General features: G+C 35.2%; 1 protein-coding gene across 1 annotated transcript; it reads left to right on the forward strand.

Annotated features, from left to right (window-relative positions):
* Positions 1 to 302: 302 nt before the first annotated feature.
* LOC137406160 (NFATC2-interacting protein-like) lies at positions 303 to 25983 on the forward strand. Its single transcript, XM_068092690.1, has 8 exons — positions 303 to 412; positions 9732 to 9868; positions 13051 to 13142; positions 17826 to 17991; positions 19445 to 19581; positions 21303 to 21471; positions 22652 to 22810; positions 24858 to 25983. The coding sequence occupies exons 1-8, from the start codon at positions 333 to 335 to the stop codon at positions 25004 to 25006; spliced, it is 1089 nt and encodes a 362-aa protein (XP_067948791.1). The 5' UTR covers positions 303 to 332; the 3' UTR covers positions 25007 to 25983.

A 25983-nucleotide genomic window follows, 5' to 3' on the forward strand; every position in this document is an offset into this window, starting at 1 on the left:
GCAATCACAACACTTAGATCAGCGCAAAGTTAGCATAAACTCCCAATCAATAACATCCAAGACCCATGTTACGTAACAGCTGGTGATGCTTGCGTTCTATAGTCGTAACCGAAGCCGTGTAGCTTCAATAAGCTATACGTCTCTGGTCGTCACGAGCACTTGCACCAATAAAGCGAGCCTATTTATTTGATAAAAATATAAGTGGGATTGCTACAAAGATTAGTAAAATTTCCAGCCTTTTGCGTGATTCTCACTGCTTGAGTTTGACATTTTCTGCTATCATGTCAAGGTAAAGAAAGAAATGGCGAATACTCCCTTGAAGGATTTTTCAAATGCCCGTTAGCTCTGTACTACTAATCGCAATTCAAAGCATACTAAATTGCGATCACATATTCATTTTTGCGTTTATCAAGTATTTTATTAAAAATTCGTAAACTATGCAACGGCTTCAAAACATTTTGAAACAAGTCGAAATGTAGCCTAGGGATTGTTATGGGCGGATGTGGAGAAATTATGTCATGCAGACATAATCCGAGTCCACACACAACATCAATGTTGAAATTGCTTTGTCATTTTATTCTATTTTGACTATGTTTAGTTTGTGCACTTTTGCTTAGCTTGTGGGAACTAATTTGATTATTACTGGTTCAGGTATTAGTGAAGGTGTCAAGCTACTGTAAGCAATACTGATAGCCTATTTACCAGTGATAGTTACTTTATTTTATAAGTCAAAAAATGAAATACACGTTGAACAAAATTCTAAAACAATAATATTCGTGACAAAAGATTAGAATACCCAATGAAAGTTACATCCTTACTCGAACGGTCGTCCATGATTGTTTGCTCAGTTGTATGCGGCTATGAGTGTCGACAGTCAAACGAGAGTTGTGATAGTCCATAGGTAGAGAATTTTGGCAGTTGAGATAGTGGTGTAGAAGAGGCTCAGCTGATGAAGGAGAATGAGGCTCCATAGGTGGGGGAGACAGGCTCCTCAGCAGGCAGAGGGGAGAGTGTCCAAGGAGGCCCTCGGGAAGAGAAAAAGATAGATTGATGCGGAGTCATTAGAGCTGTTATCTTTTATAGATGTTTGGCATGTGGGATGGCTAGCCTGTGGCAGTAGGTTGAGTGTTAAGGTGCAATGCTTTATGTCAGGCGTGTGAAGATAGCTTGATGATTCTATGCGGCTGTGAGTGTCGACAGTCAAATGAGAGTTGTGATAGTCCATAGGTAGAGACTTTTGGCAGTTGAGATAGTGGCGTAGAAGATGCTCAGCTGATGAAAGAGAATGAGGCTCCATAGGCGTGGGAGACAGGCTCCTCAGCAGACTGAGGGGAGAGTGTCCAAGGAGGCCCTCGGGAAGAGAAAGAGATAGATTGATGCGGAGTCATTAGAGCTGTTATCTTTTATAGATGTTTTGCATGTGGGATGGCTAGCCTGTGGCAGTAGGTTGAGTGTTAAGGTGCAATGCTTTATGTCAGGTGTGTGAAGATAGCTTGATGTCGTAAGTCTTCAGCTGGTGCATATAATGTAGACATGTAGGGTGGAGCTCGTGACTTACTCCCGGTATCTAGATCATGTTTGACAGGAGTGGCAGATTCGTATGTGACACATTTGATTCGTCTCTAATGTTTCTCTGGCAGTTTTCTGGTGATGGTGGTTGGTAGGTTTAGTTGCTTCAACATATTTTTGGCATGTTATCCATCTGGTGCTGACCCAATTTCTATGATTGATTCCTCCAATTTTGAAGTTTCCAATTTGCTTTTGACGTTTTCTTAAATCTTTTGATGTCTTTGGGCATCTTGCTGCTTATACGTATTATATGCTTATCCTGTGGTCTGGCTGTATTCCCTATTGGTATTTGTTTTCGCAGTTTCTGCATACAACAAGATATTCAGTTGTTTTTACACATGTATTCATTGCATTTTTTTATAATTTTTCAGCATGAATGGCAATGCAATCACGTTGCTCAAAACGTAATCGCACCTGTTTTGGGTTAATGCAAATGTATCGACTAGACTTTGGCAAAAAAGATGAAGTAAATTATTAGTTTTAGTAGATTGAAAGTACCACGATGTCTTTTTTGTTATTTCATATCTACATTGTCGTGATTTGATCACTTATGCTATCTCGCCAACTAAGGGAGACGAGTATTTTATCACGTCATTCCTCTTTTCTATAGATTTCATGTCATTTTCGATGTTCTTATTTCAGAGGAACTTACAGGTGCCCCTGGACCATAAAAGGGGGCATCTAGGTGCAGAGAAAAGAGGATTGGTGATAGGCAGCTGCTTTGTGATGTCCCTATGTTGGTGGTGAATTTTCTTTCTATCTGAGTTTGTTCTTAATAGCGAGCTGCACATCTTCAATAGGGATCTACCAAATGGTGTTTGCCCTGTGTTAATATTGGAAAGGTTTCTGCCGGCTTTCACTCAGGCATGATCTAGAGTGCAAGAATTGCTGCATAAAATGCAAGAGAAGTGTGAATGGTTTCATTTGTGTTATTCGAAGGAATTCTCATTAGTAGCTTAGCCATGACTACTCTGCTCTCGTAGCGAGAGCGCTCTTTATATTTATATGTATTTTCCTCCTGTACCGTATAATGGAACCGACAGGAAACGGTATAAGAAAAATAATTAATGTGATCGCTAACATGTTGGCTTAGTTACGGCCAAACTTAATGCGTTAAAAAGTATTAGCGGTATAAATGTATAATAGAGACAGAAACAATATACAAATGTAATGTAATATATATAAGAGTGATTATATGTATACGGATATTACGAGACTATGTCAAAAATACCGTAAAACCTCTAATAAAATGCCATCTTTATTTGAATGCCACTTCCAATTGACGGCCACGCTGAAAGAAGGGTTGGAAAATAGACCGCCGCTCTCCAATTGAACGCCACCTCCATTTGACCACCACTTTGACATTATTTGATCTTTTCGAGTCCATATTATCAACTGATCAGTAGTAAAGTGTCCACAAAATCGTATTACTTATGAATCGATCATATCAATAACAGTTAATTCTCTCGTCTAATTTCAAAGCTTTTCATTTTTTTCGTTTAAACTTTGAAGGCAACACCATAGCAATAATCAATAACGGTCTCAGGCTAGTAGTAGCTCTCTGTTTAACGCAGTCTTCTACTTCGAAGTAGCCTACATATATAAAACACGGCTTAAATTTACGATGGTAGATGGAACAAGGAGAGCAACGCCATAGAAATAACTACTAACTCTCTCGGGCTAATAGTAATTCCTTACTTAACGTGTTCTTGATACTTCGAAGGACATGCTTATAAAAACTCGTTCGCAAGTTTTGGACCAAAGGTTATGCGTTTAGCGAGCAAACTTTTAGTACTGCATTAGTGCTAAATGCAGCACGTGAAAGTTTTGCTCTGTCGAAAAGTTGTTTGGACGCTAATATCGACTGGTTCAGCAGTACAGAAGAAGTATTGAAGCCAGAAGATATTGGAAAACTAGAAGATGTTCGTTCCATCGAAAGCAACAATCAGAACGCAGCTATCTGAGCAAATGATGCAAATATTTTTGTTTTAAAAACTTTAATTTTTGTTTCTGCATGTAATATACATGTAAGTGTGGTCACTTGTTCATGAATATATATTTGTATCATTTGCTTGTATCGTATGTATCAACAACAATCATAGATTATAGTTGTATAACTTATAAATATGCAGATTTATATCATGTTATTTAATAGCATCATTGCGGCTATCTTAACACAGCTTACAATGGATTGATACTCATAACTCCACTTCTATTGCCCATAAAAAGCTAGTTTTGGCTGCAAACTGTAGTAAACATATCAGTGAGGGCAATGAGCTTTTATTCAACAATGTTAAATATAAATATAAAATAAAAATATGTCGTCAAATTTGGAATGAATATAAAAATTGAAAATTCCAGTAAATTGCAAAGGACAAAAGCTATAATATCATCGCAGGTCAATTGCAAGCAATATATATCAACTAGTAGAGATATTTTTCGGTTTCTTGATGAAGAGATCTTTGACAAGTTAGCGGTAAGTTAGCATATTTATTGCATTCGAAATGTTTTATATCGGTCCTCCGGAGAAAGAGGGCAAAATATAGGCAACATTCGCTTCGTCTGTAATAGGACTAAATTTATCTTCCAAAAATTCTGACGAGCTATTTGAAAAATAGACTGCCAGTCTCTATTTCAATGTTGCCTCCAATTGACCGCCACCAGGGGTTGAAAAATAGAGCGCCATGGCGTTCAATTAGAAGTTTTACGGTAAGTTCATGGCTCTGCGTCCTCCACAATATTTTTATTACGCCTTCCATCTCAAAGCTCCTGTCTACACAGTCAAATGCCTTGCTCATATCCATTAATTTTTTCAGCTTTCCTATTTTGAGCTTATTTGTGTTATCTGAGTCTGTGTTATTATGAGCTTATCTGAGTTTATTTTGTGGTATACATTTCTGAATATTTGCATATCTCATATGCAAATGTTTAAAAAGCTCAGTGTGTTTTGTGTAATTATGCTTGATCTTTTAGTTGGATAAATACATACGAAAATATGTCAACTCCAAACCCTTTTTAATGTTGTCTTTTGGCATTACTTTAAGCAAGATTAACACTAATATTGCAAAAATAGAAGTTTTATAGTGTAGACTGATAGTTTTGTATCTGCGAGTTTAAATGTTCCTTCAAACATCAAAAGAATCTGTATTCTTAGTAAATGATATTAAAAGCATGTCTATCCTGTTACTGTATTTACTTAACCCGCAGTCTTAAAGCACATTAATTACATAAGTACTTTTATCATATATTTCAGTACATCAGAGTCTTGGCTTTCGAATGAGCCTATATTCAATACACAAAGAAGAATTGAACTATGAAAAACAAGGTGTCAAAAGTATGTCCTGCAGTAAAAAAACACTTGGTTATGGTTCCCACAATGTGATGTCATAATTATCATTTAGCCTTAGCTCGCCGATCCCTTTCGCTGCCATTGAGGCTGCGCTTTGCTGTGACAATCGGTGTTCTTAAACCCAGAAAACGCTATTAATAAACTAGCGTTCTAGGTAATCAACAATGCCCAGGGATCGCGCTAACGCCCGACCAATACAAACACATTTTCTGGGTTAATAGATTTCGGGTGATTGTTAGAGTTTGCTTTTTTCATCCTTTCGTTCATTTTAAACATTTATAGTAATTATTATCACATCGTTTTATATGATGGCATTGTTTGTCCCATACAGAAATTATTAGGCCTAATAACTTGATTAATAATTAATTAGTAATTAAATATCAAAAAGAAAAAATATAAAGATTAAAATATTCATATTATATTATATTCGAATAAATTATATGGAAAATAGAAAACCGGTGTATTGGACAGTTAAATTAATTGCTTTGTGTATGATACTAGCTTATAGGCAGATTAAGTTATTTACAGTAGGCTTCTTTATTTTGAACACTGCCGGAGTGCAGTGAGTCAACCCCAATGATTGATTTAATTCAATTGACTTCTACAACAAAATTAAACAAAAACAGAATTGGCTACTAACAACATACCTGGTTGTTAACCACCATGGTGGTAAGGGTAATGAAATCACATCGATTAAATTTTGACCTGCATTGGCGTGGCCCTAAGACTATAATTATGTAAATTGCACTCTTGCGAGATCACGCAACGCTTGAAATTAGTTAGCCTCAGTTGTGCCCCTCAACATCACAATAAAAAGAGAGGGCTAGTGCATAATATCATCGGGAAAATATAGTAAGGTGCTTGGAATCTGAGTTATTTCTCATAAAATAATCTGTACATGAAGAGCTAATGACACTGATTCCTTCGTCATCTTCATTAGTTCTCTGGAGTTGTCCTACCTTTGCCTGCCACTAGCATCATTATTGTAGTTGATAAATATAAGCGGTAAGCGATAAAAATAAGCGGTAAGAGCACACAACATCGAATATGAAAATTGTGACGTCGTAATTTCCGAACCTATACCATTGAACATTTCTGCGGCAGAGCTCTGGGGCAATCCTATAAACACCAACCAATGTCTGTCTCATTATGTCACACAATGGCTCATTAGAAAGCCAAGATATTGAAGAACCTGAATAAGCTGAGACAGTACTTATGTAATTGATGTGCTTTAATGAAAATGAGTTTTTGTTAGGGCTGTAGGTTAAGTAAATACAGGTCCTCAAGTATGTACACTTGCTTTTTGAGTTTGTGTTGCCTAATAGAAACATTTCATTTAAATGTGTCTCTTCGTGAAAAGTCTATGTTATGTGAAGATTATTCGATAACTACTGTGTTTTAGCACATATGTATAGTTTGCTGTACAGGTACAAATCTAACTAGTTTGTAGCAATGTGTTGTAGTAGTATTGGCTATCAATCTCGCTGGTCTATAATCGTTCTAAGGTCTGTGTCTTTTCTCATTTGTCAGCTTTCTGTGTCTCTTCTCGTTTGTCAGCTTCGCCTTTTCTTACCTCATCCTCCAAGCATGCCTCAACTCAGTAGCTTTCGGCCCAGATGATATCATAATCTGCAAGCACACTCTTGCCAGAACCTCGCTTTGTATTCATGTGCCTTCTCTGTAAATAACTGCAGGTCACCTCGTCATATATTCTTTTCTCAATTTTTTTGCATTGATTTCTTCACTCACTTCCTCTTGTATTGCTTTTTGTTTCGCCACCTTACCTTTTGCTATCTGTAGCCTCAGTAGCCTTAACACATCGGTTTCTGGTTTGCCTAGCAAGTTCTGCGATGCCTACGCAATCACTTGGCACTTAGTTTCAACTTCTCTCTCTCCCTTTCATTCTCACTACTCGCAATCGCTCTATCACCCTCCCTGCTGCATCTATCAAGTGTTGCTGCTTTTTTGTGTCGGGGTCTTAAACTGAGTCGCCTCATTGTTGCTGCATTGAGGATGGTAACATCAGCCTTTGAATTGATTTGAACCTTAGTCGCTTTGCCATTCACCCTAAACATCGCATCGAAACTACTACTCCTGTTTTCTTGCCTAATCCATATAATCATAAAGAGTCCTCTTTATTTTTTAGCATAAAACATGCCATATAATCAGCCAAATCATTCCTTATTGCTTCTTACTATATCCGTCTCTTGCTGCACTGGTCCTCACTTGCCATCTTTGGCTGTTCTGTTTTCGATGACTGCTCCATCATGTTCCTCTTCTTATGGCACTTGGCCTTCTTGAACAATTGCACAACAAGTGTCCTTATTCACCACAACCATAAGATGAGATGCCGTTTTCCTCTCCCCTTACATTTCTTATTGGGTGGTCTCAACTCAGATGCCTCTTTCATTTGCAAGCGTAGCAAAGTATTCAAGGACAACGCTTATAGAAGTGCCCTGCTTTGAGACAGTTTTGATACGCCCGGCCTCCTCTCTGGGTTGCTCCTCCAACCGCGACCAAATTCGCATCTCACTGGTTCTCTTTGGGGCAACCACCATCCTAGGACACTGATCGGTTGCACCTCCAACTTTCTCAATTACTCTTAAACATTCCATTCATTCTCTTCGTTGTACCTCCCTGAGTCCAAAAGTTAGTCAACATGGCAACCAGTGCGGATGGCCGTGCTCCCTCCCATTAATTGATTAGGACCTTGTCCAATGACCGGTGTAGGTCCCGAGCCAACTCTTCTATCTCTTCGTGCTCTTAACCTTGTGGCTTTCTATTTTGAGTTCGCTGATTGTAATTGTGCAGTCATCTCTACCTTTATCTGTCTACCCTTTCTAAGCCCTACTCAAGTTAATTCCCAGATGATCAGAGTTTCGGTCGAAAGATCAAACCTCTCGCTCTGTCAACTTGTATCCGTGGTGCCATGTAATTTGTCTTAAAGGTATGAACCTGACTAGTTAGTTGTCCCTAGCGCTCTATTTTGTAGTAGATTTGGCTAACAATCTCATCGGTCTAATCGTTCCAAGATTCGTGTCCGTGTCTCTTATGGTTTGTGAGCTCGTCCTCCAAGTGTGTGTCCATGCAATAGATTTCCTGCCAGATGATGTCACAATTGCAGGCAACTACAAACACACTCACACGAGACCATAACTTTGTAATAATACACCCACTTCATTAATAACCACGGGCAACTTATCACGTTGTGCAACATTATAGTTTAGTCGAAGAAATAACTACCAAGACTGTCTAGCATTATGATTCATAATTATTATAAGACACACCCGTTGCTCATGTTCTTTCTTCATTTTTGCCTCATAAAGAGGAAACACTTAATACAACACAATAATATACAAGTTCACCCAAAAAAGAAACTATGCACAACTACTATATGGCTATACACTCTCAAGTAACTCACATTTTATATCTGTTTCTTTAGTGGGCAAACATTTCTGTTAGAAAATATTCTCTGTAGTTTCCATGTAAATAGAGCTGTTTAGATTATAAATCTGTTTGTTCTTTTAGCATTTCATGTTTGGTTCATTTTTTCCTCTAATTTTTAGCTTTCTTGATAGTCTTTTGCTAGTTAGTCTCTAATTTTAAGCATTGTAAGTTATTTTTAGTTTGATCTTTTGTACTACCTCACCACCTAAGCTGTGCTTCACTTGCATCAAGAAAAATACTTTTTATCTTAAATTCTTTCAGCCTAAATGCATTATTACATTGAGCTACATCAAAATTTCAGTAGAATTGTTTTGACTGCTTAAATTATACTTCTAAACTTAATGTTCAAGTCCTAAGTCATCCATAAACAATAATACAGTTATACAGATATATATTGCATTAAGTTTATTGAATAAATAATTGTCTTCAAGCAAGAGATGCAGCTTGCTTCCATTTTTACTCTGCGTTATTAATCTTTCATTCAACTGTTGACAATTTTAGTTTTTCAGTTAAATGAACGATTTTAGTTATTTACTCTCATCATTTCTTGAAGTTGCAACTTTAGTTTTAGCTTGTTAAATTATGAAAACTTAAAGGTTGCATCCATGTTCACCCATTAGAACTACCTGAGACCCTTACCTTCTCTGTGTGTAATGAGATGTCAAATTCTAACTTCAGGCTCGTGAGGTCATTTAGCTTTCTTATCGATTAATTTGGTCAGTCAAGTCTGAAAATAAAAAAGCTGATAGTAAAAAAGCTGATAACTAGCTTCATAAACCATTTCGTAAGGCTTTTTTCAAAGTTGCAAAAAAGATTCAAAGCATTGTGTTTTACTATACTACTAGCAGTTTGTATAATTTCTTTCGTTTTCATTTGACTAGTTGCGCTCTACATTGGTTGGTTGCGCTCTACAATGGTTGGTTGCGCTCTACAATGGTTGGTTGTGCTCTACAATGGTTGGTTGCACTCTGTTATGTCCCGTCATGTTCTTCTTTTAGTTGTATTATGTTTCAGCTCTCATTTATGTATTTTAAAGGTTTTGTTATCAAGCAGTAAAATGTTTCTATCATTAAAACAATTAGCTTTTAATAACATTTTAACATCAATCAAGTTTTGTCAATTTTAATACTGAAACATCCCGGCAGTCAGATGACCTAAAAAATAAAAAACGATCGTAAATGATAGAAAAATATCGATGCTTGAATATAAAATCTACTAATATTTTGTGAAATTTCATCCTTAAAAACATTGATACGTATGTTTCCCAATTTGCTTTTCAGAATTCTGCGTACTGTAAGTAATCTGTGTGGTCACTTTTATGTTGATAATGTAGCAGTCTATTTATGTTTTCCCTTTTGTTAATTAGTTCAGATATTCTTATAAGTATGGAAAAGCCAAAGAGAAGGCGTCGACTAGCTACTCCTCCCCCTGATGACTCGACAGCACCAGTAGAGGATATATATGACCAAGGGGTTAGCAATGCCTTCAATGATTTAAAGTCTGGTGAGTTCACACCCTAATAGATATGTTACTATAGATATGTGACTAAAGATATGTGACTATAGATATATTACTATAGATATGTTATTATAGATATGTTACTTTAGATATGTCACTATAGATATGTGACTATAGATATGTGACTATACGTAGATATGTTACCATAGATATGTTACTATAGACATGTTACTATAAATATGTGACTATAGATATGTTACTATTGATATGTTACTATAGATATGTTACTATAGATATGTTACTATAAATATGTGACTATAGATATGTTACTATTGATATGTTACTATAGATATGTTACTATAGACATGTTACTATAGATATGTGACTATAGATTATATATGTTACTATAGACATGTTACTATAAATATGTGACTATAGATATGTTACTATTGATATGTTACTATAGATGTGTTACTATAGACATGTTACTATAGATATGTGACTATAGATATGTGACTATAGATATGTTACTATAGATATGTTATTATAGATATGTTACTTTAGATATGTCACTATAGATATGTGACTATAGATATGTGACTATACGTAGATATGTTACCATAGATATGTTACTATAGACATGTTACTATAAATATGTGACTATAGATATGTTACTATTGATATGTTACTATAGATATGTTACTATAGATATGTTACTATAAATATGTGACTATAGATATGTTACTATTGATATGTTACTATAGATATGTTACTATAGACATGTTACTATAGATATGTGACTATAGATTATATATGTTACTATAGACATGTTACTATAAATATGTGACTATAGATATGTTACTATTGATATGTTACTATAGATATGTTACTATAGACATGTTACTATAGATATGTGACTATAGATATGTGACTATAGATATGTTACTATAGATATGTTATTATAGATATGTTACTTTAGATATGTCACTATAGATATGTCACCATAGATATGTTATTATAGATATGTGACTATAGATATGTGACTATACGTAGATATGTTACCATAGATATGTTACTATTGATATGTTACTATAGATATGTTACTATAGGTATGTTACTATAGATATATTACTATTGATATGTTACTATAGACATGTTACTATAGATATGTTACTAAATACCATGGTTGGCTCGGTTTAAACCAATGGTTTAAACCGAGTGGTTTAAACCAGCCCGAAAAAACCGGTTTTTATGTTTTTTTCATTATTTTTTGTGAAAAACATAATATTTTAAGCTCCTAGTGGTTCCTGTGCGGTAGAAATGCAATTATATGTAATTATCAGCTGTGGAAGTTTATTTAGGACACAGTAGCAAATTGATGGCAGAGTTCAAGTTGAAACTACATGAAATCCTAGCACAACAATGACTTGGTGAATTTCATTTTCAATTGGTTTTATCAAGTGATATGATGATCTCTTTACTGATGAAATATAAAAACTATGTGAAATATACTAATCCAATCATCATCTCTAATAATGAATAAATACTTTCTCAAGTCTGGCCAGTGAGAAAGGATTACTTATAATTAGAAATTAAAACAAATCCTTTTGGGCAGAAGCTTCAAGTTTGCAAACTAATATTTTATTTATTGGGCACAAGCCAAAGTAGTTGGATTGTTACAATTCAGTTTATTAAGTTTGTTGTGTTTTGAAAAGGGTTGAAAGGCAAAGGTTTTAAGGCAAAACATATTAGGTGTGCTGTCGTAACGCGAGGTCACGCAGATAGGCTTAAAGCTCACGTAGCAAAATGTCAAGCTGAAAACACCAATTTAGACAGTGATGCTAATATTCAGGTGATAGAAGTTGAGTCTCTGCCACAGCTCCAAACACTAGCAATGCATCTGCATTATGCTCTGCTCTACACTACTACACGACTAATCACTGGGATTAAAGTTTCTACTTACACATAGAGCTGTATGTAAAATATTCACTTTATGTGATAAGATTTCTGCTCTGTATTTCATCGATTATGTTTGATTTAAGACTCATTCTGAAATTTCCATGTTTTCTCTTTTTTTTCCTCATAACAACTCCCACAGTACCATCTTTAACAGATGATTCCACATATGTATGTTCAATACTCAATCATGCAGCTATAGTAAGTGATGTTAATTAGACTTAAAATTGCAAAAACCTTGGTAACATTATAAAAACCGGTTTAAACCATAAAAACCGGTTTAAACATAAAAAAACCTGGTTTTTTCATAAAAACCGTGGTTTTTTCCAACCCTGCTATAGATATTTTACTATAGATATGTTACTATAGACATGTTACTATAGATATGTGACTATAAATATGTTATTATGGATATGTGACTATAGATATGTGACTATAGATATGTTACTATATACATGTTATTATAGATATACTACTATAGATATGTTACTAAAGATATGTTACTATAGATATGTGACTATAGATATGTGACTATAGATAGGTTACTATAGATATGTTACTATAGATATATTACTATAGATATGTTACTATAGATATGTTACTATAGGTATGTTACTATAGATATGTTACTGTAGATATGTGACTATAGATATGTGACTATAGATATGTTACTATAGATAGGTTACTATAGATATGTTACTGTAGATATGTTACTATAGATATGTTACTATAGATATGTTACTATAGATAGGTTACTATAGATATGTTACTGTAGATATGTGACTATAGATATGTTACTATAGATATGTTACTATAGATATGTTACTATAGATAGGTTACTATAGATATGTTACTATAGATAGGTTACTATAGATATGTTACTGTAGATATGTGACTATAGATATGTTACTATAGATATGTTACTATAGATATGTTACTATAGATAGGTTACTATAGATATGTTACTGTAGATATGTGACTATAGATATGTTACTATAGATATGTTACTATAGATATGTTACTATAGATAGGTTACTATAGATATTTTACTGTAGATATGTTACTATAGATATGTTACTATAGATATGTTACTATAGATATGTTACTATAGATAGGTTACTATAGATATGTTACTGTAGATATGTGACTATAGATATGTTACTATAGATATGTTACTATAGATATGTTACTATAGATAGGTTACTATAGATATGTTACTATAGATATGTTACTATAGATAGGTTACTAACTTTCTACCTACAATATTTTAGTGAAGGAGTTGTTGCCCTTGTCATCCCTTGAAAGTTGTCACTCGCAGTCATCAGAGAGTGTTGAAGACAACAGCTTACGGGACAGCTCATTGGTGAGTCTGAAAAACTATTGTTGGCTTTTTTAGCTTTCGGATGGCTGATTTACAGCACCCGACAATCACATAAAACAGCATTCTGATTGATTAGAAAGTTGACATATTTTCAGCAGTTTAGAGTTGATTGCTTGTGAGTGGTATCTAGAAGCTAATCAGATATAATACTGATAACCGCTGATGTTGTTTAGTCAATCGCTTTCGCTGCAGTGTGACTATTATTCTAACACAATCAAACCTCTTACGATCACATTAGCATGTAAATGTTTTGACATGTCTAATAACGCTCAAGCAAATGTTTGACTTTTATCACCCAAAGTAATTTTAAAGGTTGACTTGCGACAAAATTCACATTACAGGTATTTGGTATCAAAAGATTCACCATGTCTTACTCTGTTGTGTTGTAGGTGCCAAGTATGTGAAAATGTGATTACAAGCTCTTAAAAGCTCAAAAAGGAAAAGCCGACGTAGATTGGAATCTCTTTATTTCTCTGACGTAGTCATGAAATTTGGTTATTGTCTTGTCACGTGATGTTCTCACGTGAATTAAAAGGCTAATAAAAAGCTCAATATAAAACTTATCGTAGCATTAGTTTATGACAAACACTTCGGGTTTTACCGAAGACGCCGTATCAAATATAGATGCTCGCTACTTTACAGTTTTGTTTCGGTTTTGTCTAGTCGGCAAGTCGTAATCTGATCATGTGACCCAATACTTCGCAAATAATTTCTGCAACAATTTTCGATTATCACAAGTGACCAACAGGCTCGTCATGGTTATCAGACAATGATATGTACTCCTTCAAGCTAAGGCTAAAAAGTTAAACGAATTTTTATGGTAAGTTATAAGATATCACTGCTAAAAGTGACAGCATTACAATGACGATAAAACAGACGTGTAAAAACAATGGTCATTGTTTTATTGAATGCGTGAAGTATATTTGTGAAAATATTTCGACAAATAATGTTGCATGAAAGTGTAAACAGAAACCATCTGCCACAGCTACATCACATTTGAGCCGTTTTGGAAAGAGAATCCAAACTACGGCAGTCTCGTTGGGCTGCGATTAACTGTTCGTTTTTGAGCTTTTAAAAGCTTGTAATCACATTCCCACATATTTTGCGCCTACAACACAACAGAGTAAGACATGGTGAATTTTTTGGTATCAAATAACTGTAATGTGAATTTTGTTGCAAGTCAATCTTTATGACACGTGTCCAGCCATCCAATAGCCATCATTAAGAGGAAAGTGAAAGTGCTTTGAAGAAAAGTGGTTGAAAGTTATTGAAAATAGAAAAACTGAAGGCAGTAGTTGAATGCAAAATTTAAAAACTGTTTTTAAATATAAAAGCAAAAATAATAAATAAGCCATCTTATCGTGATGCTCTTATAGTTTATGTTAAGCTGACTAGCCCTGCATCGCTATCAATAACTCTCTTGTGTTGTTAAGGCTGCACCTCAGTTCACCCATCTTCGACATGGCAATGAAACCTTGTCGTATGGATTATTACTCGAACGGTTTAGTTTATATACTACGTATATAATGCGATTGTTTCAGTTTTATATGTCGTTAACTGAAATATCGGTAAGTTTTTATCTTTTTTCATCTTGTGACACAAATAAAATACATGGTACTCTTACAAGAATACTTTCTTCAACATCTGTTAGTGTTGTCATACGAAGCTAATATCCAAATGGATTAAATTTGTGTGTCAAGATAACTACTAAAATAAATGACAATGTATTTCGGAAAATGCTGCTTGTGCCGATATCCTAGCATGGTAGTGTAGATGATGAGGTGAAATCATCAGAGATATATAAAAATTTTATGCATTTCTCTGCCTCTCCCAACCCCTGTGTTTTCTACATGTACCTTTACCACCCTTTTCCCTACTTGCCTTGTAACCCTTCCTCACACACTCGAGCACTTTTAAACTACCAACTACCACCTAACCTCCCCTGCCTTTGTTTTCAAAAACATATCAGTAATGCTAATATGTATGCTAAAGGCATGAACTATCTGTTCACTGGTAGTTATGTTTTGTCAAGTCTGAATGTTGGACTGCATGGCAGCATTTTTGATTGATTGATTGCTTGCTGCTGTTCGTTTCAAGGTCTGGATTTCTTGCAAAACAAAAGAATTTTACAGGCGCATTGGTGAAAGCGATCTGGGTATAGCAAGCAAGGCTAACGTTTTAACTTTAACTCATATGATAAGTTCTCATCTAAAGATGTAATGAATTGTAACATAATGTTTAAACTATATTAAATAAACAGATTATATTTAGAATTTCTACTTTGGAACCTAAAACAGGCAGTGGAGCATCTGAGGCTGCCATCCCATCGTATTGATGAGCCTGAGTATGCTTGGAATAACATTCAAAACTGTCGATCAAGCTCTCAGAATATTGTCTTGCTGTTCCTTAACCTAAATATGAGCCTCGATGTTTTGAAATGAACCCAATAGTTCACAATCTCTTGGGAAAATAATATACAGGTAATAACAAATTGTTATTGGAGTTATAAGCTCTTGATAGGTTACTACCTTACGCCACAATATTGTTCACAGAATTATATTTTTGCGGAAGTTGCCTTTTCATACATTTTGCCAACTATTTTATTCGTGAAGGTACATGTACACAAATAAATTAATCCGTGAATCCTGCTAGCCGTCGAGTGCAACACCTTCATATGCAAACTGCGTTTAACTTTCTATTTGATTTTTCTATCTTATATGTAAATGTATCTGCTAATCAAATCACATACATACCATAATGTCTAAGTCAGAATCATCATTGTCAATTTCATCAACTTCAGTATTAGAAGTTGTTGGGGGGATTTCACAGTGAAAAACTGCAAGAGCCACTTTTGAGATAACCACACCATGCTAAATTCTGACGACATTGTGACAACCTTGAATAATTTTGTAAAAGATTGCGATGCTTTGGTATCAACAATGGTTAGGGCGCAACCCTAACCCTCGGCGATGATTACTAAAGAGTTCGGAACTTAGCCATGTTTACTGACTACGCCTGGCGACTAGTTTTGAATTTTAAGTAGTAGTTATCCTCCCTTTTTAAAAGTAAAGCTGACAACTTTAATTATTTGTAGATTTTAACAATTCGCGGACTTGTCTGCCCATGAATTATATAGATCTATTGAATAATATCCTGTAGAGTACTTTCTCTTTACACTGTAAATGCTTTTTGCCTAGCTATTATTATTTTTCAACTCGCTGTCGAATTCGTTGGACCAACTGGTGTTATCTATTAGCCAATTGTTAATACATGTATCTTACTTTTGATATCTTCTGTCATGCTGTTGGTGTCAATTACTTATGTGCCGCATGCTGCTATCAAGTTCTTTGGGTCCTGCTGTTCACTTTTCCTCAATTTTCATCTGCCGATATCTTGAGCCTATTGTTGATATTATTTTTTGAACAGCTGTCGATATCTTTGTGCTAGCTGGATAAGTTCCCATATGTACAAGTATTTATGTTAATAGGTGTTATGCTGTTCCAGTGATACCTAATATAGGTTTTATTCTTGTTACTGAGATGACATATGCTTAATCATTGTACAAATCCTGTTGATGTTGATTCCTGCTTACAATATCTTATGTACAGCTATCCCTGTGTCCTCCATTCTTGGAACAATTTGTATATCTTTTTTATAATTATGTGACTTCTAAAACTAAATGTCTGTAACCTTGCTGTGCAGTTTTTATTCTCTATTGCTTGGATAAAATATCATTTTTAGGGAGACATGTCTGTCCCTTCTGTTGCCAAAACTGTAATATAATATATGTCATGTTAGCTCGAGTTTAGTTTTTAAATGGAGAAAATAATGTTGCATAATTCATGCAACTGATCTTTGCGCATATCAACAAAACATTTATGTATGCTGGTGCCAAGAACTTGTCTAGCAGTGTCTGGCACCAGCGAATCAACCCTGAATAATGGCGGACTTTTTAGCATTTATTAAATGAAGCAATTAATATCCGATGATGTTTGTTTAAAATTTAAACTCGGTTTGTACAAGCACAAACCGCATTAACCAATGAGAACTTAATTTAAGTCAGCTGTTTAGGAGTTTTCTCCTCTTAGAACCAATGTCAACATGTTTGGTTGGCCTGGCTGCAGGTTGATCTCTCTGATTCAGCACCAGAGCTTGCAGAAGTTAATGATAGATTTAAGGAGGAAGCTTCTGCAGACGTAGTATCTGCAATAATAAATTCACTAGAGTGCGGGCCCTCACCTCCCCCTCCTCCCCTTGTAACACGCGCCCGCAAACACAAGCTATCTATTGCTTAGATGAAATCTCATTTTAGGGAGACATCACTGTCCCTTCTGTCGCCAAAACTGTAATATATGTCATGTTAGCTCGAGTTTAGTTTTTACATAAAGAAAATAGTGTTGCATAATTCATGCAACTGATCTTTGCGCATGTCAACAAAACATTCACGTATGCTGGAGCCAAGAATTTGCAGTGTCAGGCGCCAGCGAATCAACACTGAATTATGACTGAATAAATGACACAATATATATCCGGTGATGTTTGTTTAAAATTTAAACTTGGTTTTTGCAATTTGCATTAACCAATGATAACTTTATCCAAGTGAACTGTTTAGAAGTTTTCTCCTCTTAGAAACAATATCAACATGTTTGGTTGGCCTGGCTGCAGGTTGATCTCTCTGATTCAGCACCAGAGCTTGCGGAAGTTAATGATAGATTTGAGGAGGAAGCTTCTGCAGATGTAGTATCTGCAATAACAAATTCACTGGAATGCGGGCCTTCGCCTCCCCCTCCTCCCCTTGTAACACACACCCGCAAACGCAGGCTAGGAAGTGGTGAGCAATTGGTTGCTATATGTCAGTTACTAATATTTTGTATATTGGCTTGGTATCGGGTCAGGATGCTAGATCTTGCTTACAGTTTGTGCTGCTGTTCTGATCAACCCATAAAAATTTTGTTGTAATCACAATGTGTGAGGTTTACTTACAAAATTTTGTGATCAGCTCATTTTTAGTACGCTTGGGTGTTATCTATGACATAAAAGGTATGAATCATCTTCTTTTTCATTTTAATGAACATTTCGAAACAGCAGGCAACTTTGTATATAGCCTGGTAAAAGCTGGTAATATTTATGAACACTGAGTGTTTTTAAGCTTTTTCTCTTCTTTTTCTCTCCAGTATTTGTATGCGGAGTAGGACGCCCTGTATTTAGTAGTAGCACAAAATTGGACCACAGGGCAGCCTTATGTAGCTGTGTGTCAGTTACATTTGAAATTCTTTTGTATTTTTTTGCTGCCAGGCAGCTCTTGAGATTGCTACACAGTACCGTCACACCCCGCAGTACAGTTAAACCCCGCAGTACAGATGAACCCCGCAGTACAGTTCATCCCCGCAGTACAGTTGAACCCCGCAGTATAGTTTAACCCCGCAGTACAGTTGAACCCCGCAGTACAGTTGAACCCCGCAGTACAGTTGAACCCCCCATTACAGTTGAACACCAAAGTACAGCTGAACCCCCGCAGTACAGCTGAACCCCCGCAGTACAATTAAACCCCGTAGTACAGTTAAACCCCGCAGTACAGTTGAACCCTGCATTACAGTTGAACCCGCAGTACAGTTGAACCCCGCAGTACAGTTGAACCTCACAGTACAGTTGAACCTCTGGCATTAATAGGGGTTGGAATAATTGCATCTTTCTGTTGTTTTAGGCAAATGAGTCTATAGAGTTTAATTCCTTTCTATGAACTTGTTTTGAGGCGTAATTCGTGTGAAAGTGCATCGATCGTTTTGATTGAATGCTCTTTAGATTGCTAGATCTAATTCATAGAATTGTCATCTATTTTAAAGGTCTATGTGACGTGTATGTCTATGAGATGATCTTTATACGCAGTGTGTCGTCTCCGCATCTCTCAATCTAGTTTTTTCTTTTAAGCTGCATATATATTAGATGATAATTTGGTATTAGTTTTCAGCTGAATTTCACCACCGGCAATCTGCTTCGCGAAAGACCACATCATTTGATTTACGCTGTCGATTGATATTGCGTTTATAAAGGCAGTTTTCATTGCTTATTAGCGCATGCTCACTTATTCAACTTGGAACTAGCATCGTTGTACTCTGGTTTGTTGTCGCAAGTATGATTATATTATAATTATACAAAAATCATTTGCAATTTAAAAAAAATAAAACTGCAGTTTGTTCGATTTTTCAAAACCTCTAATCGGCTGAAAAATTTAAGGTTTTGTTTAAATGTATTGGCTGATGTAGATATGGCTTCATCTGTTACAGGTGTGAAGGCAGCCTTTAAAAAGTTAGACCAAATACAGAGCTGTATACAACAGTCATATGATGATGACATGCATCAACAGGTGCCCTGTGTGGCAGACACTCCTTCATCTACGACACATCATGGTTCTCGTGTTAAGGTACTGCTGGGGCATGCTGTTCAATGTAGAAGGCAGACAGGTTTTCAGCGTATTATCAGAGTTTAAGATGGAACTAAATTGTTTAATAGCGCAGGTTCTGCTGTCGTAATGCTGTTTGTACATCTTTAGCTTTAGTCATATGTTAGTTATTTTCCCATAGTTGACAATATTTGCTTCTTTAGTAATTCAAACTACGGTAGTTTGAACAGGAAAGCTTTGAAAGAATGTTTTGTGGTATTTTTCAGATCTTTCGATCCACCTTCCCTTATAGAATACAAAAATTGAGATTTGAGATTTTTGTAATTAAATATGGCGTATTTCTGTTGAATATGTCTAGTTTCCGTCTTTTGTCTCAAGTTCAATCGAGAGTTTTTAAGTATTTAAGATTTTTCAAAATATTTTTAGGGTGTTGGTTTATCGTTACAATATTTTTGAGTCACAAGTATTACAATCTATATAATTATAATTTATAATACATAATTTATATATTATATAAATCTTAGCGTGTGTCTGTTCAGTTACAGCGATCAAAATCTAGCTATGAAAAATCTGCTTCGCAGAGGTTTTGATCTCTGAACTTTCAGTACTGCGGAGCTGGGAGTTAACTACTTCGCTGCGTTGACCTTGCCAAGCTGCGAAATTTTCGGGCAAATACTTATGTAGCGCTTGCTAAAATACTAGCACACTGGGCTCTTAGCTTGCTTAGCTCTTTATTTGTAGTTTTTATGTTATTTCTTTATTTATTTCAATTAGAACTACTTTGTTATAGTTAACTATGGTTAATCAATTTCATTTAAAACATTGTCATTTGCATGATTATTTTTATTTAGTATGGATATACTAAATAATTGAATTTTGAGTTCGTTGCACACGCATTACTTGCTTCTTACATTCGCTTACACAATTTCTTTCTCCAAATTTCACTAATTTGTTTTTAAATTAATCATATTTTAGAACAAACATAGTCACTGTACTTTATTTCACTTTTATTTTATAGTCACTGTAGTTATCAGTTATTCCTCACTCTGTTATATTTGTTTAATAGTTATTACCTACATTTATAAAGTTTATATAAATTTATAAGTTTGTAATATAAGTTTATAAAGTTCGTTTATTATCGTTTCCTTTCTTCAATAATTGAATATTGAGTTCATTTCGAACATGTATCAAGAAAGTTTATTACAGTTTTTGCTTTGTGTTTTAGCTGACACATTTTTTCTTTCGAATTTCACAAATTTGTAATTCATTATTCACTCGGCGTAATGGTCAGCTCAAACACGGTGGCCAAATATAAAAATAATCAAATATATAAATAAACCTCTTCATTGAAAAGTTATAATAGTTGCATATAAATGAAAATGAAGTTTCTGTTGCAAAGATTTTTTGTTACTCGAGCAATGCCGGGTATTCAACTAGTATGTTGACATGGAATTGAAAACAACTAATTGTTATTATCAATGTTTCACGTATTATTTAAGTTTGGGATTAAAAATGTATAGAAGTTATATTCCCTTGTAGCCAGTAGCTCTGCATTTTTATCTAAGCTGTAACCATCTGCTTTAGCTCAAGTACAAGTAGTGGTGCGTTTGTTTTATCTTGTAGCAAATACCCTACTTGTAGTTATGCTTATGCTGTTGGAAAGTTTCTGTATTTGGTGTTGCACTTCAACAAGAAACGTCAAGAACAAAGTGAAGTGGATTCAATATTATTCTATTTGGCAGGTCAGAGTAAAAATGCCCTCAGGAGTAGAAAAATATGAACTGGCAAATACAGATTGTTTGTATGACATAAGGGAGCAGGTGGCCCGAAGAGAATCTGTTGGGGCAGCGAGGGTCAGCATGTTTTACAATGATTCTCTGGTGACGGAGACGGACACTGTATTGAGCTTAGGTAATCCAGAATTGTCAACATTTACTTAGGATACCCAATTTGATTGTTTAACAACCAATAATAGTTGTTGATAACCAATAATGTTATAATGTTCGTTTGATAGATAGGTTGTCTCTTTAGAACACAGTTCTCAATCAGAAAAATTTGATGGTTGTAAATCCTACTTTTCGTTGGGTGCCATGAGATAAAAACTCCTATTTTGAGAAATCCAGTCGGGATTTGTGCTATATTGTTGAAATTCCTTTCGCAAATAGTTGCTATTGCAAAGAATTTGATGAATAGCTACCGTTATTTATCTTGTGAGCAAACAATTGTCAGTATAGATGATACGGATAGCTGATTTGGAAAGTTATAAGTGCTAGTCTTGTTGGGTAGTGAGGACAACTCCTGCATTATAAATACCAACTTGGTAACTGGATGTTCACTGTAATGTGCCATTATCAGACAGCTTGCTTTAGACATTTATTTGGTAGATATAATTATACTATTGTTATTATCACTAGTACCCTGGCAGTCTAGTGAGTCATGAGTGATCGTCAGGTGTAATAACTGTATGCACAATTATTCTGGGTTGGCGGTCAATTAGCTCGTATTATAGGAAACATCAGCGGGCAATTAGGGCTGAATTGGCAGGTTTTTTACCAGATAATCTATTTAGTTTTTACCAGATAATCTATCTATCAGATAGTCTATTTATCTTTGGTTCTTCAACTGTTTAGGTTTACTTCTACTGTGTCGGTTATTAAAACTGGCAACGTAACATTATTGACGTGTTCAGTCCAAATAAGGAGAGTTAACTTTAACTCTCTGATTAGGGTGCTCATTATAACTGACATTTAAATGATTAAAAACCTGACTGTAACTGTATCTTGTTAAAGGGTTGACTGTAACAATGTCAGATTTTGTGTGACATCATCTGCTTTAAGGGTTAACTACAATAATATCCCAATGCAAGGTCGATTGTCACAGCATATGATTACAGGGTTGACTGTAATAGTATCTGGTTATTGGATTGGCTGTACCGGTGTCTGTTACTAAAATTCAGACACTGTTACAGTTAACTCTCTGGTAGTAGAGTTGACTATAACAATATCTGATTGCATGGTCGACTGTAACTGTTACAGATTACAAAGCTATTTACTATCATTTTGAGTTTGACCGTAACAGACTTTGGTTGCAGGTTTGACTGTAGCTGATACAGTAGAAATCTACATACTCGCAGGGGATCAAGAAATTACTTGTAACAATGGTGCTGACAGTGGCATAACTATCAAGGTTCAAGGAAAGGGTGGACAGAGAGACGTAGAGACTGTTTCCATAGGTCCAGACGAAAGCATGGGTAAATACTACCATCCTCTAGCTTATATTTTGCGTACATCGCTCAGATGTAGGCAGAGGCATCTCACGAGCATACATCTTTTGTGTTTGTAGATATTCTTACATTTGTAGAATGATTTGATTAGATAATAGAACAACAGGAGGTTCTAGACGCTTCTAGATACACAAATTAGCTTTTCCTTACCTGGTAGACGGCGTTGTTTAAGGAACACTCTAGCACGCCTGCACTTATTCTAGAATGATCCATTTTGAGAGTTCATTTTATGTGGAATGGGACTTTTTGGCGCAGATGTTCTGGCACAGGTCTTTTAGTGGGACGATTTTTGGCGCAGGACGTTTCAGCGCAGACATTCGGGTGCAGGCTTTGAGTTCAGAGTTTATCCATCTTTTTTGGAGGATGCAGCTCAACAAATTTTAATCAAGTAAAGGCGAGTGAAGAGAAATTTGTACACAACGGCTACATTTACGTATTTGACAGATGTAGTTCACAAGATTCTTCAATCAAATTTCACGATATGAGTGTAAACATTCATGTGAACGAAGAATCTATACTAAACATGGTGAAGTGGTTAATAAAACAAACAAACATGGCCACGGATCATCAGCTGCTTCAATTGAAGCTCACATTAAATGTACAATCAAATGGTATTGTGTGTAGTTTATATAGAGGCTTGATGAGGTTAAGTCTATGATTACATAGATATAGTTATACAGGCGAGTTAAGTCTGTGAGTACATAGATATAGTTATACAGTCCAGTTAAGTCTATGATTACATAGATATAGTTATACAGTCGAGTTAAGTCTATGATTACATAGATATAGTTATACAGTCCAGTTAAGTCTGTGATTACATAGATATAGTTATACAGTCGAGTTAAGTCTGTGATTACATAGATATAGTTATACAGTCCAGTTAAGTCTATGATTACATAGATATAGTTATACAGTCGGGTTAAGTCTATGATTACATAGATATAGTTATACAGTCGAGTTATGTCTATGATTACATAGATATAGTTATACAGGCGAGTTAAGTCTATGATTACATAGATATAGTTATACAGTCCAGTTAAGTCTATGATTACATAGATATAGTTATACAGTCCAGTTAAGTCTATGATTACATAGATATTGTTATACAGTCCAGTTAAGTCTGTGATTTCATAGATATAGTTATACAGTCGAGTTAAGTCTATGATTACATAGATATAGTTATACAGTCCAGTTAAGTCTATGATTACATAGATATAGTTATACAGTCGAGTTAAGTCTATGATTACATAGATATAGTTATACAGTCGAGTTAAGTCTATGATTACATAGATATAGTTATACAGTCCAGTTAAGTCTGTGATTTCATAGATATAGTTATACAGTCGAGTTAAGTCTATGATTACATAGATATAGTTATACAGTCCAGTTAAGTCTATGATTACATAGATATAGTTATACAGTCCAGTTAAGTCTATGATTACATAGATATAGTTATACAGTCGAGTTAAGTCTATGATTACATAGATATAGTTATACAGTCGAGTTAAGTCTATGATTACATAGATATAATTATACAGTCGAGTTATGTCTATGATTACATAGATATAGTTATACAGTCCAGTTAAGTCTATGATTACATAGATATAGTTATACAGTCGAGTTAAGTCTATGATTACATAGATATAGTTATACAGTTCAGTTAAGTCTGTGATTACATAGATATAGTTATACAGTCGAGTTAAGTCTGTGATTACAAAGATATAGTTATACAGTTCAGTTAAGTCTGTGATTACATAGATATAGTTGTACAGTCGAGTTAAGTCTATGATTACATAGATATAGTTATACAGTTCAGTTAAGTCTGTGATTACATAGATATGGTTATGCAAACGAGTTAATATCTCTCTTTAACACAGATGCATAAGCCCCTACTGTGGTGCGACATCTAGAGATAGTGTTTGAGCACATGACTTATGTTCTGGGATACTCATTTGAAGGCCTTGACCAGGTTGTTGCTTAAATAGTAAATACAAGCTATTCTTTAAATTTTCAGATGTACTGATGAAAAAGTTTGCTAAGATAAAAGGCTTGGATGGTACCAGCTTAACATTCCAATTCGATGGCGATTTTATTTCTTCGTCTGACACCCCTACGACCCTCGGCATAGAGGATGGGGACTGTGTGGACGTATCTGGTTATTAACCCAGAGGTATGCATCGTGTCACGACTCCTCGCTCACTTATTCCACTTTCACTATGCAAAATATTTGCCCACCGGCTCAAGGCACGTCTGCTTCCATTGTTTAACAATCTTTCGCATTACTTTTTCTATCTTATGTTCATCCATAGACCGAATTAACTGTATTAACTATACTAATACATGTAGTTAATATGTCTATGCGTTCACCTCTTGAAACATTCTGAATTTATTTACTAAACTTATTACTAATTTGCTGTTTTTGGAGTTGTCTGTTATTGTTAGAAATCAAAGATTGAGCTGTTTTGCTCATCAGCTCTATTTTGCTCAGTGCAAGTCATGAAATTTACGTTCAAGCACAGCCTGCAGCATATATGGTCTATTAATTCATTGTATTGTCTTATGTATTACACTGTTTTCATACATAATCGCAAGTTGTCTTACCAGATCCTGCTACAGGGTTTAACAACTCCATTCAAATAGAGAGTATTATTTCTTATGTTTTAAATAATTAATGCGGTGGTGAGTCATGAATTTATAGTATAGCTGCTATAGTGAAATGCGTCTGCCTGGGCAAATATGAACAAGGATAATGAAGATTCACAAATAGTTTTCGAGTTCAGCTGTATTGCCTCATAACATGAGTTTATTTACATAGTTTACCCCTGCCTTGTTTTGATCTCTGTGTCTGGCTGCTACTTAATTTCAGTGTGAGAGTATATGTAGAGGTAAGGCAATCCTTAGCCGTGTTTGTTATAAGTTTTCTATTGACCTCGTCGGGAAGCTTCTCCCACCTTTCGTCAGATTGATGCGTACCTGGGCTTTGGTTGTCGCGTACTCAAGGAAGCTGCCGCTGTACGTTCGAGTACTGTGGAAATGAGCAAAATGCGTCACTTTCATTCTACCATCATTTCATGTTTTAGTTTTGATATTGTGCAACGAAATGGAAACACAAGTATTGCTACGCCTGTTTATATTGTATC

Source organism: Watersipora subatra, chromosome 10 (assembly GCF_963576615.1).
Source record: "Watersipora subatra chromosome 10, tzWatSuba1.1, whole genome shotgun sequence".
NCBI lineage: Eukaryota > Metazoa > Bryozoa > Gymnolaemata > Cheilostomatida > Watersiporidae > Watersipora > Watersipora subatra.

Excerpts from the sequence above, each read along its gene's own strand:
- LOC137406160 (XM_068092690.1), top strand. The coding sequence starts at position 333 with ATGCCCGTTAGCTCTGTACTACTAATCGCAATTCAAAGCATACTAAAT. Across the intron at positions 17,992-19,444 it reads CAAACGCAGGCTAGGAAGTG|GTGTGAAGGCAGCCTTTAAA; the intron begins GTGAGCAATTGG and ends CATCTGTTACAG. Across the intron at positions 19,582-21,302 it reads ATCATGGTTCTCGTGTTAAG|GTCAGAGTAAAAATGCCCTC; the intron begins GTACTGCTGGGG and ends TCTATTTGGCAG.